Source organism: Chiloscyllium plagiosum, unplaced genomic scaffold (assembly GCF_037043375.1).
Source record: "Chiloscyllium plagiosum isolate Xiang-an unplaced genomic scaffold, Cpla_swu_hap1 HiC_scaffold_10, whole genome shotgun sequence".
Taxonomy (NCBI): domain Eukaryota; kingdom Metazoa; phylum Chordata; class Chondrichthyes; order Orectolobiformes; family Hemiscylliidae; genus Chiloscyllium; species Chiloscyllium plagiosum.
The window spans coordinates 99,525,937-99,543,586 of NW_028270148.1; the positions used below are offsets into that span (position 1 = coordinate 99,525,937).

The 17,650-nt window shown below is 41.3% G+C and overlaps 1 protein-coding gene across 1 annotated transcript in view; it reads left to right on the forward strand.

Moving 5' to 3' along the window:
- ccdc170 (coiled-coil domain containing 170) overlaps positions 1-17,650 on the forward strand; it is a 104,926-nt gene that overhangs the window by 21,415 nt on the left and 65,861 nt on the right. The window contains exons 5-6 of the mRNA XM_043696503.2: positions 3,442-3,698; positions 16,983-17,127. Of these exons, the coding sequence (XP_043552438.2) occupies positions 3,442-3,698; positions 16,983-17,127 (402 nt within the window). The remainder of the gene's footprint in view (positions 1-3,441; positions 3,699-16,982; positions 17,128-17,650) is intronic.

The window sequence follows — 17,650 nt, forward strand, 5'->3', positions numbered from 1 at the left end:
TCATCTCCTCATAACCTGATTCCGTCCTGTCCCCCTTGCCCCATGAACTCCCTGCGTATGTTCGAGACACCACCCACGCCTTCCATCTCCTCCATGACTTTTGATTTCCCAACCCACATCACCTCATCTTCACCATAGATATCCAGTCCCTATACATGTCCATCCGCCATGACAAAGCCCTACAAGCCCTCCATTTTTTCCTCTCCTGTCTATCCAACCAGACTCCTCCACGGACACACTCATTTGATTGGTGGAACTCGTCCTCACCCTCAACAATGTCTCCTTCGAATCCTCCCACTTCCTACAGACAAGAGGGGTAGCCACGGGCACCCGCATGGCCCCCAGCTATGCCTGCCTCTTTGGAAGAGAGACTGTTTGAAGTATCCTACGGAGTTACATGAGCACTATCCCCCACCTTTTACTCTGCTACATTGATGACTGTATCGACACTATCTCATGCTCCCACGAGGATGTTGAACAGTTCATCAACTTCACCAACACCTTGCATCCTGACCTCACGATCACATGGACCATCTCCCTCCCCTTCCTGGACATCTCCATCTCTGTTTCTGGTGACTGCCTCAACACTGATATATATTTCAAACCCAATGACTCCCACAGCTATCCTTGACTACACCTCCTCCCATCCACCCCTCATGTAAAAACAGGATCCCTTACTCCCAATTCCTCCGCCTCCCCCGTATCTATTCCCAGGAGGAGCAATTCCACTCCAGAACATCCCGATGGCTCCTATTTCAAGGACTGCAATTTCCCCTTCCAGTTGATCAACAATGCCCTTCATCACATCTCCACCATTTGAAGCCCTTGAACCCAACTCCTCCAACCGCAACAAAGTTAGAACTCCCAGTCCCCCCTTCCACCCCATTAATCTCCAGGTACAGCTCATTATCCTCTGTCATTTTCGCCACCTACAGTCAGGTCCCACCACCAAAAATGTATTTCCCTCCCCACCCCTATCTGCATTCCGCAGAGACCATTCCCTCCGCAATTCCCTCGTTAGATCCATGCCCCCCAATAACCCATCCTCTACACCTTGGTACTTTCCCCTGCCACTGCACAAAGTGCAAAACCTGCACCCAGACCTCCCCCCTCACCTCTGTCCAAGGCCTGAAAGGATCACTTCAAATCCGGCAGAGTATTTCCTGCACCTCCATCCACCTCATCTACTGCATCTGTTGCTCTCGATGTTGTCTCCTCTACATTGGGGTGACAGGACGCCAACTTACAGAGTGGTTCTGGGAACATCAAACAACCCCACTGCCCTGTGGCCAACCACTTCAACCCCTCCGCCCACTCCCACAAGGGCATGCAAGTCCTGGGCCGCCTCCACTTCCAAATCAAAGCCACCCCCCAACTGGAGGAAAACGTCTCATTGTGCACCTCAGGACCCTTCAACCACACGACATCAACATCGGCTTCACCAATTTCCAAATCTCCCCTCCTCCCCACCTCATCCTAGATCCAACCCTCCCACTCAACACTGCCCTCATGACCTGTCTTACCTGCCCATCTTCCTTCCCACCTATCCACTCCAACCTCCCCACTGACCCATCACAGTTACCTCCCACCTGCGTCCATCTATCGTCTTCCCACCTACCTTTCCTCCAGCCCCAACCCACCCCCCCCAATTTCTCTCTCAGCCCCCTTGTCCCTCCACAATCCTGATAAAGAGCTTATGCTCGAAATGTCGATTCTCCTGCTCCTTGGATGCTGCCTGACCGGCTGTGCTTTTCCAGCACCACACTTTTTGATTCTGAATCTCCAGCATCTGCAGTGCTCACTTTCTCCGCCTCGTATAATTTCAGAAATGTCGAAGCTACTTTGTACAAAACAAGGTCTCTCCAAGAACAGTGGGATGAGTTGAGGGATAACCACTGTTCAGTGCAACTTGCATATTTCTTTGGTTGGAAAAGTTTAAAAAAACAGTGCAAGTGAATCCACCATAATTCTGTCACACTAATATCAGTCAATAGTTGGGTGAACAGCTCAAGATCAATTGTTTTGAGATTCTTTCTTGTGACTTCCTTTGGATGAGATATTAAGCTGTGATTCCATCTTCCCTGTCAGGTAGATGCGAAAGATCCCAAGGCACTTGCTCAAAGTACAGGAGTTATTTCTGGGTTCCTGGTCAATGCTTATCACTTAGCCAGGATTACTAAAGCATATGGAAACGTAGAGTCCATACAGTGTGGAAGCAGGCCATTTAGCCCATTGGGTTTCACTGCCCCTCCAAAAACCAACCCCCCCCCCTCCTCTACCTTATTCCTGGAACCCATAGCTAATCCATCTGGCCTACACATCCCTGAACTCTATGAGCAATTTAGCATGGTCATTCCACCTAACCTGCACATCTTTGGACTGTGGGAGGAAACTGGAGCACCCAGAGGAAACCCATACAGACACGGGGAGAATGTGCAAACTCCACACAGACAGTTGCCTGAGGGTGGAATCAAATCTGGGTACCTGTGAGGCAGCAGCACCAACCACTGAGCCACTGTGCTGCCCCTAATGTAAGCTAGTCCTTGTCATATGTGGGAACTTATTGCATAAAAATCAGTAGTCACATTTCTGACATTACAGAAATGACTACACTATTTTTTCCAAGAATACTTCATTTACTGTAAGAAACTTGGAAGTCCTGAGGTTGTAAAACCATGGCAGTGCAATAATCAGGAAGGTATTTGGAATTTCCTGCCTAAAAATGTGGAAAAAGTAGCATTCACAGAGACATTCTAGAGCTATTTAGATGAAGGATTCAAATGCCACAGGATACAATATGGACAAATTATGAAAAAAGGTTCTAGAATAAGATGGATGTTTGATGACTGATGCAGACACACTTTCTGTGCTGTAAAAACTCCATGACTGCCAAAAAAAAATCGCTCACTCCTGGGGGGAGGAGCAAATCTTATAAAGACGGTTTGAACAGGTTAGGCCTGTACCATTGAATGGAAGAGGTGATCCTACTACAAAATATAAGGACTTGTGACAACTTCGTAGGGTGGATACTTTGGAAGATGCAGAGATGAGGAGAAATTCATTCTGTCAGAAGTTGATGGAAGTGTGGAATTCTCTTCCTTGAGTTGGTAGTGGAGCTGGGTCTTTAATTTTATTTCAGGCTGAGTTAGATTGTTTTTTGTTAAACAGCGAGTCATGGGCTATCGGCGGTTGGAAAGTAGACCCGAGAACACAGACAGATCAACCAGGAGCTTGTGGAATGGGGCAACAGGTTCAAAGGGCCTAATGGCCACCTTCTGCTCCTGTGTTCCATGATTTAAATGTACATGATTTTACAAATGTTGATTGTAGAAAATTAGCTTATTTAGATTTCTTCTCTTGGCTGAAATAAGATGCCAATTGTTACATGACATGGTCTTTAGAAGTATCATTGCATTCTGTGCTGACCTATTCCATTCATAGCTCACAGACATTTGTCTGAAGCAGACATCTCAAGAGGGCTATATCCAGGAGCTAAAGGCAGAAGTTGAAAGCTACAAGATGGACAACACGAGGCAGCAGTCGCTCATTGGTTGCTTGAGAGAGAGAATCCTGGAATCTGAGGAGAAGTCCAGAACACTGCTTTCTTCAAAGACTGAAACGGAAGTAACTCTGCAGGTTTTACAGAACGAGAACAAGGAACTCCGACAGAGGAATACAGAATTAGAGAGCAAACTCAGGTAGGCCTCTTTGTTTAATACACCAGTTGAAATTCTATTTTCTGTTTAATTCTTTTGGAGCAGTGTTTTCCAAACGTGATCCCAATGTAATGTTATTTAAGTGCCTCAGGCTTTGTGTGTCTTGGGTGGGCTGTTGGGCTTTAGCTCCTGATTTTGGGGGATGGGCAGAGTGGGTGAGCCTTGGAGCTGTTAGTATCTAATCTGTTGTCTGTGGGGTCCTGATCCCCAGTTGGAAACACTGCGTTAGAACTACACTTGTATGAACATATGAATTAGGAGCAGGGGTTTGGCCTCTCCACTATTTAACAAAACCATGGCTGATCTGATTGTGGCCCTCACTTTCCTACCTTCCTCCAATATCCTTTGACACCCTTGTTATTAAAGAATTAATCTAACTCTGTCTTAAAAATAATCAATGGCCCTATATTGAACTTTCCCTAGGGAAGTGAGTTTCGAAGACTGTGTATCTGTTTTTGTTTTTAGAGAGAATGTTTTCCACTAAACTCCAATCTGTTGTGTAAGTTGTTTGGGTGTTTAGTTGTTAGACTCTCAGGCATCTAAGGAAGCTAGCTAGAAATATAAAAATAGATAGGTATTTAAAATGGAAAAGAGTGTGTTGATCCTCCAGAGGGTGAGAATGTGGAGTTAATAGTAGATAATAAGAAAATGAAGGATGAAATAAACTTCAATACAGACCATACAAAAGTCATCCCACTGAGGTGGAAGGGAAAGAATAATTTAGTGAAATTATAGTGAAATCACTAGGGAAGTGGTGCTGAACAAATGGGTTGAGCTATGATCCCCAGGTCCTGGTCTTAAAAGAGGCAGTAGTATTAAGATTGTGGATGCATTGGTGTTAATTTTCCAAAATTCACCAGTTTCTAGAAATATTCCATCAGTTTGGAAAACAGTAAATATGACGAAAGAAAGAAAGTTGGCAGAAGACTGAAAACTAAAGGCCAGTTATCTTTATACCTTTCACATGGAAGGCCATTAAGATGGTTACAGCTGGGCATTTTGAAAACTCAAGCTAATCTGAAAGTGTTAATGTTGTGTTGGAAAAGAGAAATCATGTTTTACTAATCCTGTGGGGTCTGTGGAGGAGTAATGTCCCCTGTGGATAAAGGAGATCCTGTAGATGTACTGTACTTGGATTTCCAGAAAGCATTTGAGAAACTGGCTCTCAAAATGTTATTGCGCAGTATAGGAGCTCTCGATAAAGGGGGTAAGATATTAACTTGGCTAGAAGATTGGTTGGCTAGCAGAAAACAGGGTATGCATAAATGTCTATTTTTCTGATTGGATGTGAAGAATGGAGTCCTGCAGGGATCTGTGCTGGGGCTTTAACTTTAGTATCAGTGTCTCAGATGAAAGGATCTAAGATATGTTCACAGAAGACAAAAGGATAGGTAGGAAAGTATGTTGTGAAGAAGACATAAAGAGGTTGCAAACAGACATAGATAATTTGAATGGATAAACATCTAACAGATGGCATATAATGTGGCAATTCAGTAGGAAGAATAAAAAAAATGTTTACTGAAACAGAATTAGCACAGCTATGTGCTGAGAAAAGATCTAGGTGTTCTAGTGCGGAAGCCAGTAAGAATTAGTTTGCAAGTACTGCAAGTAATTAAGAAAGCTAATGGAATGCTATCCTTTTATTACAAGAGGAATTGAATATTAAATCTATTCCATTAAATAGGGCAATGGTGAGTTTACATTTGGAGTACAATGTGCAATTTTGGCCTCCTTACTTAAGGGAGGATGTAAATGTTTTGGAGGCAGTTCAAAGAATGTTTACTAGATGAATCAGAATTAACATTTCGGGTCCAGTGATCTTTCTTCAAAGGTCACTGGACCCAAAATATTAACACTGCTTTCTCTCTTCAAATGCTGCCGGACTTACTGAATTCTTCGAGCAATTTCTGTTTTGTTTCTGATTGCCACCATCCACAACTCTTCGTTTTTTTTTAAATAGATTATTGCCTGGGATGAGCAGGTTGTCATGAGGGGCATGGAGAGGGTGAATAGATGAGGTCTCTTCCCTGTGGTGGGGGAGTCCAAAACTAGAGGGCATAAGTTTACGCTGAGAGGGGAAAGACTTAAATTGGACTTGAGGGGCAACCTTTCCACGCAGATGGTGGTTCGTGTGTGGAACGAACTGCCAGAGGAAGTATCGACATTGTGGTGCTGGAAAAGCACAGTAGGTCAGGTTCTTGATGAAGGATCACCTTCTTGATGAAGGATTTTTGCCTGAAACGTTGATTCTCCTGCTCCTCGGATGCTGTCTGACCTGCTGTGCTTTTCCAGCGCCACTCTCTTGACTCTAATCTCCAGCATCTGTAGTCCTCACCTTCATCTGCCAGAGGTAACGGTAGAGGCTGGCACAATTACAACGTTTACAAGGCATCTGGATGGATATAGGAGAACGTGAGGACTGCAGATGCTGGAGATCAAAGCTGAAAAATATGTTGCTGGAAAAGCGCAGCAGGTCAGGCAGCATCCAAGGAGCAGGAGAATCGACGTATCGGGCATAAGCCCTTCTTCAAGAATGAGGAAGGTGTGCCAAGCAGGCTAAGATAAAAGGTAGGGAGGAGGGACTTGGGGGAGGGGCGTTGGGAATGCGATAGTTGGAAGGAGATTAAGGTGAGGGTGATAGGCCAGAGAGGGGGTGGGGGCAGAGAGGTCGGAAAGAAGATTGCAGGTCAAGAAGGCGGAGCTGAGTCCGAGGGTTGGGACTTAGATAAGGTGGGGGGAGGGGAAATGAGGAAGCTGGAGAAATTTGCATTCATCCCATGTGGCTGGAGGGTTCCTAGGCGGAAGATGAGGCGCTCTTCCTCCAGGCGTCGTGTTGCAATGGCGATGGAGGAGGCCAAGGACCTGCGTGTCCTTGGCGGAGTTGGAGAGGGAGTTAAAGTGTTCCGCCACAAGTGTTCCCTCTCTGCCCCCACCCCCTCTCCGGCCTATCACCCTCACCTTAACCTCCTTCCACCTATCGCATTCCCAACGCCCCTCCCCCAAGTCCCTCCTCCCTACCTTTTATCTTAACTAATCTGGATGGATATATCCATGTTTAATATGAAGGGGTTACAGGGATATTGCCCAAACGTTGGCAAATGGGACTAGATTAGTTTGGGATATCTGGTCTGCATGGACGAGTTGAATCAAAGGGTCTGTTTCCATGCTGTACATCTCTATGACTCTATGACTTTTGATGAAAGGTTGGAAAGACTGGGCATCTATCCACTGGAGTTTATAAGGATGAGGGGTGATTGAAATGAATAAGGTCCTAAATTGTCTGGACAAGGTGAACCCCTACGGAAGGGATGTTTCCTGTTGTGGATGAGTCCAGAACTAGGGACACTGTTTAAAAATCTGGGGTCGTTGGGACATTGAAATAGCAAACCGAATGAACCCAGCATCACTATCACCAGATTTGCAACACAGTAAAATTAAAACATTCAATGACCCTCAAAATTGCTCAGCTGTTCCTAACAAGGTCTTGGATGCCAAGTTTATAACTTAAATAAAACTGAACAATTTATTATTAGTAATGCATCTGTAGCAGTACTCAGAAAAAAGGTAATCTAATTAATATTTATGATATAAGCCATATCTCCTTTGATCTAAAGACACCCCCCCTCCCCAACTCATGCACTAACAAACAGACAATATCCATATATTAGTTTACAAGGACTTGCTGGGTGTATCCCAAATGGCAAACTGTAACAAAGGAATTCCATCATCCCAATTGTTAGGACATTCTTGACAGTAAGATCAATCAGGATGCAAGCAGGATTGATAACGGTGAACCAGTAGATGAGATATATTTAGGTTTCCAAAGGATATCCCATAAGGTACGTGCAAAGCAATTTAATAAGATAACAGCCCATAGTCCATTAGCATATAAAGAGGATTGCTATCTAATAGAAGACAGAGTTGGGATAAGGAGGCATTTTCAGTATGGCAATCTATAACTAGTGGAAGACAATAGGAATCAGTGCTAGGACCACAATTAATCACAATATATGTTAATGACTTGCATAATGGATGTAAATTAACTATCGCCAAGTTTGCAGATAACACATGAGACTAATGAGACTACAGTTGGAGCCTACGTTTTTAACTTCAGTGAGAAATTGACCAAAGCATGTGTTGTGTTCTCAATAAACAAGGAAAACTAAACCAGATAAAAAGGCCAAAGTTGGAACTTTTGTTGCTGGAGTTGAGTTGTAGCATTGTTGCCTGTCTTTGGGGAACAATTAAAAGCAAAGTTCACTAGACTTTGTCAAATCAAACAGAAACGCAATGATGTGAATTATGCAGCGAGTACTCCAAGTAGGGGAACAAATCAGTGCATGTGTGTCTTGTTAATATGTTAAAGATAAATTATGATTGGGACAATAGCCAGGGGAAAAAATGTACTTGTGATAATGAAAGAAAGAGGGAGAGAAATAAAGAGAAACAGAGTCAAGATGAATTAAAAAAGAAAATTAAAATAATCATAATTTTCCAATTCAGTAACAGTTTCAATGATGAATGCCTGACCTTCGTGAAATCATTCAATGATGGGCTGCATGACAGGCAGATAGAACAGTATATTTTTGCTTGAATTTTGAAGTCACCAGTCAATGGAAACCTACAGAAGCAGACTTACAGAATTATTCACCTACTTTTTACAGACTCTAATTCGCTTCTCAGAACATTTGGCAAATCAGTAATGGGAATGAAACAAGCGAGAGAGCAAAACAAGAGCAACACCGCTTAGAAGCTTTCAGAACATAAATTGCTTGCTGCTCAGAACCCAATTCACACCAGTTCACTCTTTATTTTCTCTTTATTTTTCAATGTTCTGTGCTTGGCCTGACTTTCCTTCACTGTCCAATTCAACATCCAACTAGCTGTCAGTTCCTGAGCATAGCACTGTGACCTTAGAGAGTAATTAACCTCCATTATCTTTCCAGGCCAGCTCCTAACAACAGACATCTGTATTTTGTTCTTTTTTTGATAAAACAGGCTGAACAAACAAAATTTCAATTGTCAAATTCAACTCACAGTTCCAAACCAAAAAATAAAAGAAAATTGCCCGTAGTGTTAGGTATAGGGGTAAATGTAGGAGTATGGGTGGGTTGCGCTTCGGCAGGTCGGTGTGGACTTGTTGGGCCGAAGGGCCTGTTTCCACAATGTAATGTAAATGTAAAAACTTTTATCTCTCCAAGTGTTGTGTTTCAGATTCTCTGGCTCAGACAGTGCCGGAAGCAAGATCTTTGAATATTGTTAAGGCAGACCTGGTTGGAATGTTGTTAGGCAGTGGATCATGGGTTAGTGAAGGTAGATCGGAATGTAGAATTCAAAACACAAACAGATCAGTCATGATCAAATGATTGGTGGAATGAGCTTGAAGAGCCAAGTGACCTACTCTGCTCTTAGTTTGGACGTCTCTATGTTTGCATCTGTCCATTGCATACAGACTGTGATGCAGGTTGTGCTAGATGCCATTTCGATGAATGTGTTGCAATGTGTGCAAGAGTAGGCATAGCATTGTGTAAGATTAATTTGATACCGCTTTAGATTTCACCACTCCATCTAGCCTCTCACATTCAATTGAATAGACGTTCAGTGATAGGAATCCCACCAGTGCAAACTTGATCATCAACTACTTCAGACATTAGTTGCCGAATGTTTCCTGCTCAAGAGTGTGGTGCTGGAAAAGCACAGCCAGTCAGGCAGCATCCAAGGAGTAGGAGAATCAACGTTTCGAGCATAAGCTCTTAATCAGAAATGAGGATGATGAGACCAGCCATTTTGTCATTGAATGGTAGAGCAAACTTGTTTCCTTGTTTCCTGCTGGCCGTTGAAACAATTGTTCAGATGTTGTACACTTTCTCAAGTTCTTTGAAGTTGTACAAGTCTCCATTCTGCTCTTTATTACATGTGGGCATCGCTGACAAGGCCAGAATTAATTTTCCATTCTGAATCACCTGAGAGAATGGATGCTGGTCTTTTTTTAAGAGTTACTATACCACACACCTTGTATTTATGTAGAGCTTTTTGACATAATGAAACATCCCAAGCCATTTCACAGGAGATTACGGTCTTACTGTTTCATAAGATGTAGGAACAGAAGTAGGTCAGTCAGCCCATTGAGTTTGCTCCACCATTCAATGAAGAAGTGGTTGGTCTCATCATCCTAATCTCTACTTTGCTATCTTGCCCCCTACCCTTTTGAGAGAAGAAGTTTCTCTTCCTCGCTGTCTTAAATGGGCAGCCCCTACTTTAAGATTAAGCCCTCTGGTTCCAGATTCTCCCACAAGGAGAAACAAGCTCTCACCATCCACTTTGCCAAGCCCTTTAAGAATGATGTATTTTTCAGTGAGGTCACTTTTCATTCTTCTAAACTGAAATGAGTACAGGCCCAACACACTCTGCCTCTCATTATAAGAAAATCCCTCCATACCCAGGATCAACATGATTAACCTTCTCTGGACTGACCCCATCTTTCTTTAGATGAGAGGACTGAAACTGTTCACAGTGCTTTAGGTGTGACCATGCCTTGTACAGTTTTAGCATGACTTATATTTTTATGTTCAGTTGCCTTTGCAGTAAAGGTCACTATTCCATTTGCCTTCTTTATTACCTACTGAATGTGGATGCTAGCCTTTTCTTTGTGAATCATGCATGAGGGCTTCATATCCCTCTGTGCTACAGACTTCTAAAGTCTTTGTTCATTTTAAATAATATTCAGCTCCTTTATCCTTCCTGCCGAAATTCATAAGCTCACAGTTTCTCACATTATATTCTGTCTGCCAAGTGTAAGTCCACTCACTTAATATATCTATATCCCTCTCCTTGTGTCCTCCCTAGTAGTTGGTTTTCCACCTACATTTGTGTTATCTGAAAACTTGGCAATAGTACATTCACATCCATTATCCAAGTCATTAATATATATTGTGATTAATTGTGGTCCTAGCACTGATTCCTATTGTCTTCCACTAGTCATAGATTGCCATACTGAAAATGCCTCCTTATCCCAACTCTGTCTTCTATTAGATAGCAATCCTCTGTATATGCTAATGGTCTATGGGCTGTTATCTTATTAAATAGCTTTGCACATACTTTATGGGATACCCTTTGGAAACCTGAATATATCTCATCTACTGGTTCACCGTTATCAATCCTGCTTGCATCCTGATTGATCTTACTGTCAAGAGTGTCCTAATAATTGGGATGATGGAATTCCTTTGTTACAGTTTGCCATTTGGGATACACCCAGCAAGTCCAAAGGATTTAGCCCTTGTGAACTAAGATATGGATATAAGCCGAGAGAACAACTTAAATTAATTAAAGGAGAAACTTAATAAACCAACTCGATGCTACAGTTGGAGCCTACTTTTTTAATTTCAGAGAGAAATTGGCCATAGCATGTGTTGGGTGCTCAATAAACAATGAAAACTAAAACAGATAAAAAGGTCAATGCTGGAACTTTTGTTGCTGGAGTCGAGTTATAACATTGTTGCCTGTCTCTGGGGAACTATTAAAAGCAAAGTTCACTGGACTCTGTCAAATCAAACAGAAACTCAATGATATGAATAATATAGCGAGTACTCCAGGTAGGGGAACAAATCAGTACGTGTGTGTTTTGTTAATATGTTAAAGGTAAATTATGATTGGGTCAATAGCCAGCGGGAAAATAAAAAGTACTTGGGATAGTGAAAGGAAGGGGGAGAGAAATAAAAATAGCAGAGAAAATGCATAATGGTGGCATAGGCTATGAGTAGACTATTGTTGGCAGCTCTGGAATCTGCATTGCACGCGGGGTATAGTTACGCTGGAGAGAGTGAAGAGGAGATTTACTGGGATGTTACCTGGAGTGAAGAGAGATTGGATATACTAGAGTCTTTTTGGAGTTGAGGAGACTACAGGGAATATATCAAATTAGTGGGAGCACAGAAAGAAGACAGGGAGGAAATGTTTCTCTTTGTGGAGGGTTAAGTGACCAGGAGCATAGATTTAAGGTAAGGGGCTGGAGGTTTTGAGGGAATATAAGGAAAAAGCTTTCACATGTAGGGTTCTAGGAATCTGGAACTCGTTTCCTTTCAGGGTAGTAGAGGTAGAAACCCTCCATAACATTTAAAACGTATTTAGATGTATATTTGCGATACCAAGGCATAAAGCCTATGATCCAAGTACTGAAAGAAATTGAATAGTTAGGTGCTTGTTTTTCGATCAGTATGGATTTGATGGGCCAAAGGCCTTTCTCTGTGCTGTAGACCACTATGACTCTGACTCAATGAATCAGAAATGGAAAATTTAAAAATTGACCCTTCAGCAAGGAGAACGCAGCAGTGTTTAAAAGCTTATGTAACATCAGGTTTTATTTTTTGACCACAATCCAAGCGACTCAAGAAGGCTTGAGCAGAATTATAAATCAATTTGTGGGAATAGACCGTGGAAATGGTTTTGACTATTTACAATGTGAGTACAGGGGATGTCTTATCCGCAAAAGAACATCCTTGCAGTCTCAATCTGGAGAGATTAGCTCAAATAAGGGGAGAGGTTAAGTTCATGATGAGCGATGATATTATTGAGTGGAATCATTGTGGGTGGTGCTCACTTATTATGCCTGTGCCAAGAGCGGATGGGTTATTATTTGTGTTGATTATCACAAAGTCAACTTCCTAACAGAAACTGACTCATATCCTAATCTAAGATTGGAGGACTGCATTGAATGAATTGGACACACACAAACTTTTACCAAAGTCAGCTTTTTAAAAGAGTATCAGCAAGTTCCATTGACTGATATAACTAATGAACTATCAGCTTTTGCAAAAATGGATGGATTTTATCAACACAGTCGTGCTGTTTGAAATGAAAAATGCAAAAGCAATGTTCCAAAGATTAATCAATAAATAAAATCAATGAAGTCTTATATAAGTATAGCTAGGTCAATGATTTGGCTGTTTTTAGCTAGATGTGGAAAGAACATTTACACCACTTAACTGAACTGGTTGTTTTTAGCCAATTTGCTTAAAAATGAGTACATTTTTAAAGAAAAAGTAATTTATTTGGACCACACTGTGGGACAAGGCCAAGTAATATCTAGAGAAGTGCAAGTGTGAGCTATTTTAGATCTTCACTTGCCTAAGACAAAATGTGCAATTTTGTTTTATTTTGGCATAAGTGGATTATACCACAAATTTTTCCCACACTAAAGCACTGTTATTGTGCCTGTAACAATCGTGCTGAAGAAAAGCAGAACATTTGAGTGATACAAGGTCAGTGTATCTTTGACAACTTGAATACTGTGCTGACAACGTTCAGGTTTGGCCACTTTTAATTGTGAGAAACCATTCAAACCGGTTGATGCCAGTGAAATGGGCTTGGGTGCTGTTTTGCTGCAAGATGCCACATGTCAACAAAATATTCAGCAATTGAGAAGGAGACATGGAGTCTTGTGTTGACTTTGCATCATTTTGAAATATGCATCACAACAATTTAAAGAGACTTATTTGTATGGATCAGAACACTTTGATTTTTCTGGAATCACTCTTTTGGCCAAGAACTTAACAATTATTTTGGTAAAACATAATTCCCCAACTCTGAAATTGTTTTTTTGACTGTGGGAAAAAATGTTTTGGTTGGTGCTTTATTGAGAGTGAATATGAAAGGCCCATGGGCTGATATAAATGTAACATTGAAATAGTGTTAAGAAAATTTTTTTTTAACATGTAATGAAAAATATCTCTTTTTTTGTGGGGCAGCGTGATGTTAGCTCTATTTTAATACTGTATGGTTTATAGTTTGGATTTTGAACATGTGGTATGTGAGTTTTTGTGTATGAGAGCATTTAATGATTAACTTGTCAGGGTATCAGGAAGGAGAAAGTGAGGACTGCAGATGCTGGAGATCAGAGCTTAAAAATGTGTTGCTGGAAAAGCGCAGCAGGTCAGGCAGCATCAAAGGAACAGGAGAATCGACGTTTCGGACATAAGCCCTTCTTCAGGAATTCTTGAAGAAGGACTTATGCCCGAAACGTCGATTCTCCTGTTCCTTTGATGCTGCCTGACCTGCTGCGCTTTTCCAGCAACACATTTTTAAGCTAAGGGTATCAGGAACCATTTTTAAAAAAAAAAAGACCAGTATAGGGGAGGGAGTCCCTCAGGATGATGGGATTTTGTTTGCATTGGGAGAGGTTTAGGAGCAGACAGAGTAAATATTGAAGTGCATTAGTTTGTTTTATGTTAGAAAGATAAGGAATTGATGTGTTTTTTTGCTGGTGGAAAAACCCATAGATTAGAAATATTTTGGTTTCAGTTCACTTAAATCTTGGTTGAAGTTAGATACACGAAACAATTTTTCCTAGGAAAGGGAGTTTGTTCAGAAATAGGCTATCCCAGGGTAAGGATTTTAGCTTGTAGGTTCCAGACTGGAAGTCTTTCATTTGAATAACCCCTTCAAGATTCTAATATGAGAAAGTCTAAGCTCAGTTGTGTGAATACTCAAGAAAGAAGCTATCAAACTTGCAAGACCAGAAATTGAAACAAACAGTTAAGTCAAGCCTGTAGATGAGATAGAGTAGGGAATTCTTCCAGGTGTTTGAGTACTGTAAATGACGTTTTGGCAGTAGATTGGATTGTATTTTTACTCTGTCCTTCAAAACCTTTCATTGTGCTATGTAAATAGGGTTAGTTTATTCTGTTCTATCTTTTGCATAATAAATATGTTTTATTATTAAAATCAGATCTGCAGCATTGTAAGCTGGTCTTTCAGTGAAAGACTGCCTCATTAATTAAAAGAAAAACAGATATCAAGCCAGATATCAGGCTTGGTTCTGACTTGTCCAGTAATAATATCACCTGGGATCATAACACTATCATGTAATATGTTATAGATTGTCATGCAAGACAAATGCCTATTCTTGTTAAAACTCAATCGTGGCACTATATAGTGCCAGTGATAGTTAGACAGGCCCCAAGACTCAGCAGGGAAAGGAGAAATGGTGTCAGCAAACTAGCTGCCAGTAGTTGGTGATCAGAAGATGCCATATCCTGGCATTGTTGGAAACTGAAAATATGACAAGTGATGTTGTATCTAGTATATTAAACAGAATCTGTAGCTGGTGGTGTATATGGTGACATTTGACCTTGTCAACTCATGTGATAATAATACCTAGATCCTTGGGCTTTGACATCTGGCATTGATCTGCTCCCATTCCTTTTGCATCTTTCTGGAAGGCTTTCTGTGGACACAGGTCCTATACGGTGCCATAATTTTCAACGTAAGAGAGACACTTAATATCCAGTCAGCATCTAAATCTGCTTTTGAGATGTAGGCTGACCTTAAGTGTTTAGACTAGCTTTAACTCCTGCAAAACGTTCAAATTTTCAGTCTGTTTTTCCACACTGGGGTAATGTGAGGGAAATCAACCCCTCCTGGTCCTGGAGTGGTTACAAAAGTTAAAAGATTTAAAGATACTCAAAATTAGGTATTATTCAGTCCCAGGTTGACAGAAACTTGGACCAGGTTTCTGTACTGAACAAGAACATCTATTCATTACAAATAAATAGATTCTAACTACAGATAAAAAATAATGAATTGTTGACATATAATTCTACTAGTTAAAATTTTAACCCATTTTAAAAAACTCACCCTCTATAAGTACCACCATCACACCCTTCTCAAGAGCAATTGGGAATGAGCAATAAATTCTGGCTCAGTTGCATTAATTAATTTCTGTATGTAAAAGGAGAGGCTGGATAGGCTGGGAAACATTTCATCGGAGCATAGGAGGTTGAGGGGTGACCTTAGAGAGGTTTATAAAATCATGAGGGGTATAGATAAGATGAATGGCAGGTGTCTTTTCCCTAGGGTGGGGAGTTCAAGACTAGGTGGCATATTTTTAAGGTGAGAGGAGAAAGATTGAACAAAGATAAGATGGGCAAACTTTTTTTACACAGTGGTTCATGTGTGGAATGAACTTCCAGAGGAAATGGTGGATGCAGGAACAATTATAACATTGAAAAGACATTTATTAAGTATATGAATAAGAAATATTTGCAGGCAGGTGGATCTAGTTTAGTTTGGGATAATGTTCGGCGTGAACTGTTTGGTCTGATTATTTCCGTGCTGTATGACTCTGTCCTATATCATGTAAATGAATAAAAAGTCGCAAAGGAAGAAAAGGGTGTTACGGGCAGAGGGATTTCAGTCCACAAGGTTTGCTGAAATGATACTTTTGATCAGAATGCTGCTCCTTCTCTTGGTATTCTCACATTTGCAGGAGGCACAGGGTGACTGGTTTGCACTTACAAAGATCTCTGACTTCTTGATTACAAGTGACCTCTTATAGCCACTGATGAGGGGGAGCAAACTGGCTGCCTTCAGGCGTGAGATACATTTATACTCTGCAGTATAAAGCCTCCTTCCCTCCTAGAGATCCGATGGCTTCTGACTGAACGTTCACACCCCCAAGCTGTGCAGCAACCTGGGAGCCAATCGCATAGCTGTTGGCAGGCAGGAGGCCTTTGAAAATGGCAACTAGGTATCGATTTTAAAGACCAATCTGCAACTTGTTGCTGGCCAAATTTCCATTTGTACCCGGCTCATAAGCTCCAGCTCATCTGTAACGAAGCTCCTCCCACCGCTCGAACTAAGAGCTGTATGAACCGTTCTTACAACAACTGTCAAATAACTTGCTTTTAAAAAGTGCAGCAACCCTTCAACCGTCCTTGGTTTTTAAAACAGTCTCTTCCTCACCCACCCTCCCCATTTTAATCCACAATCAAAAATGCAGAAAAAGAAGATGATACGGTCTTTACAAGTTTCTTGCTGATTTGTACAACCACTCAACATCACAGACAGTGCTAATTACTTATTGCAATCATTGTATCAGGTAAGCAGCGCAAGGTTGGCATGCTATCTACATATTGTACATGTACAGAGTAGGACAGCAGATTTCCTTCCTTATAGGACATTAGTGAATTGGATGGGTTTTTATGACAATGGTTATGACGATCACAATTAGATTAGTATTTAATTCCCAATTTTATTGAATGATTATTCATCTGCCATGATGAGATTTGAACCGATGTCCCCAGAATATTTACCTGGGGGCTCTGAGATTTCTAGTCCAATGTCCTTACTGCGATGCCACCATTTTATCATGTTCAGTCCAGTTATCAGTTGACATGATAGATTTTGTCATGATATTTAAATTACCAAAGACTTGATTGCAAAACAGTAACACATTTAACATTCTGTCATTTGTTAATATTTATCCATCAGGAAACATTTAATGGAGTGGGATGTGGCCAAGCAGGAAGACACAAGAAGAATTAAAGAGCACGATGAATTCTTGGAGAAGCTCAGCCGTGCCATCAGTGTTGATTCTAGAGCAGGAGAGCATCATCTGGATTTGCTGTTGTCACAGGTATGTATGGTCGTGCTTAATCGAGGGACCCGTCTTCCAGGCAATAGTTAACTAGACCGCTTCATGAGTCAACATCTACAGCCTCTCCAGGAAACTAGCTAAAGAAATAAAGACTTGTGTTATTTTAGTGCTTTTCAAATCTACTGAATGTTTCAAAGAACAGTGCAGCTAATGAATTGTCTTTGAAATGTAGTCATGATTATAATGCAGGAACCACAACCAGCAACATAGTCAGTGGAATCTAATTAGGGGCCTGAGCATCATGGGCTCTGGTGAGATTTGTGGCAGAATTCGACAAGAAGTGCAGTGAGGCCCATCCTGATGTCAGGAACATCTCACTCTACCTTTTGTTTTTCCACAGGCAGTAGGGTACTACTGTCACTAGGGTAATGGTGAGTTATTGATTGACAGTGATTAAAGATTGCTAACTGCCTTGTTGGCATCCCAGCTTGACCCATTAATATTCAGCTTTTTATCAAACTCCCCAAAAAACGTAAATGTCAAGAAAACGTGGAAAAGCAGA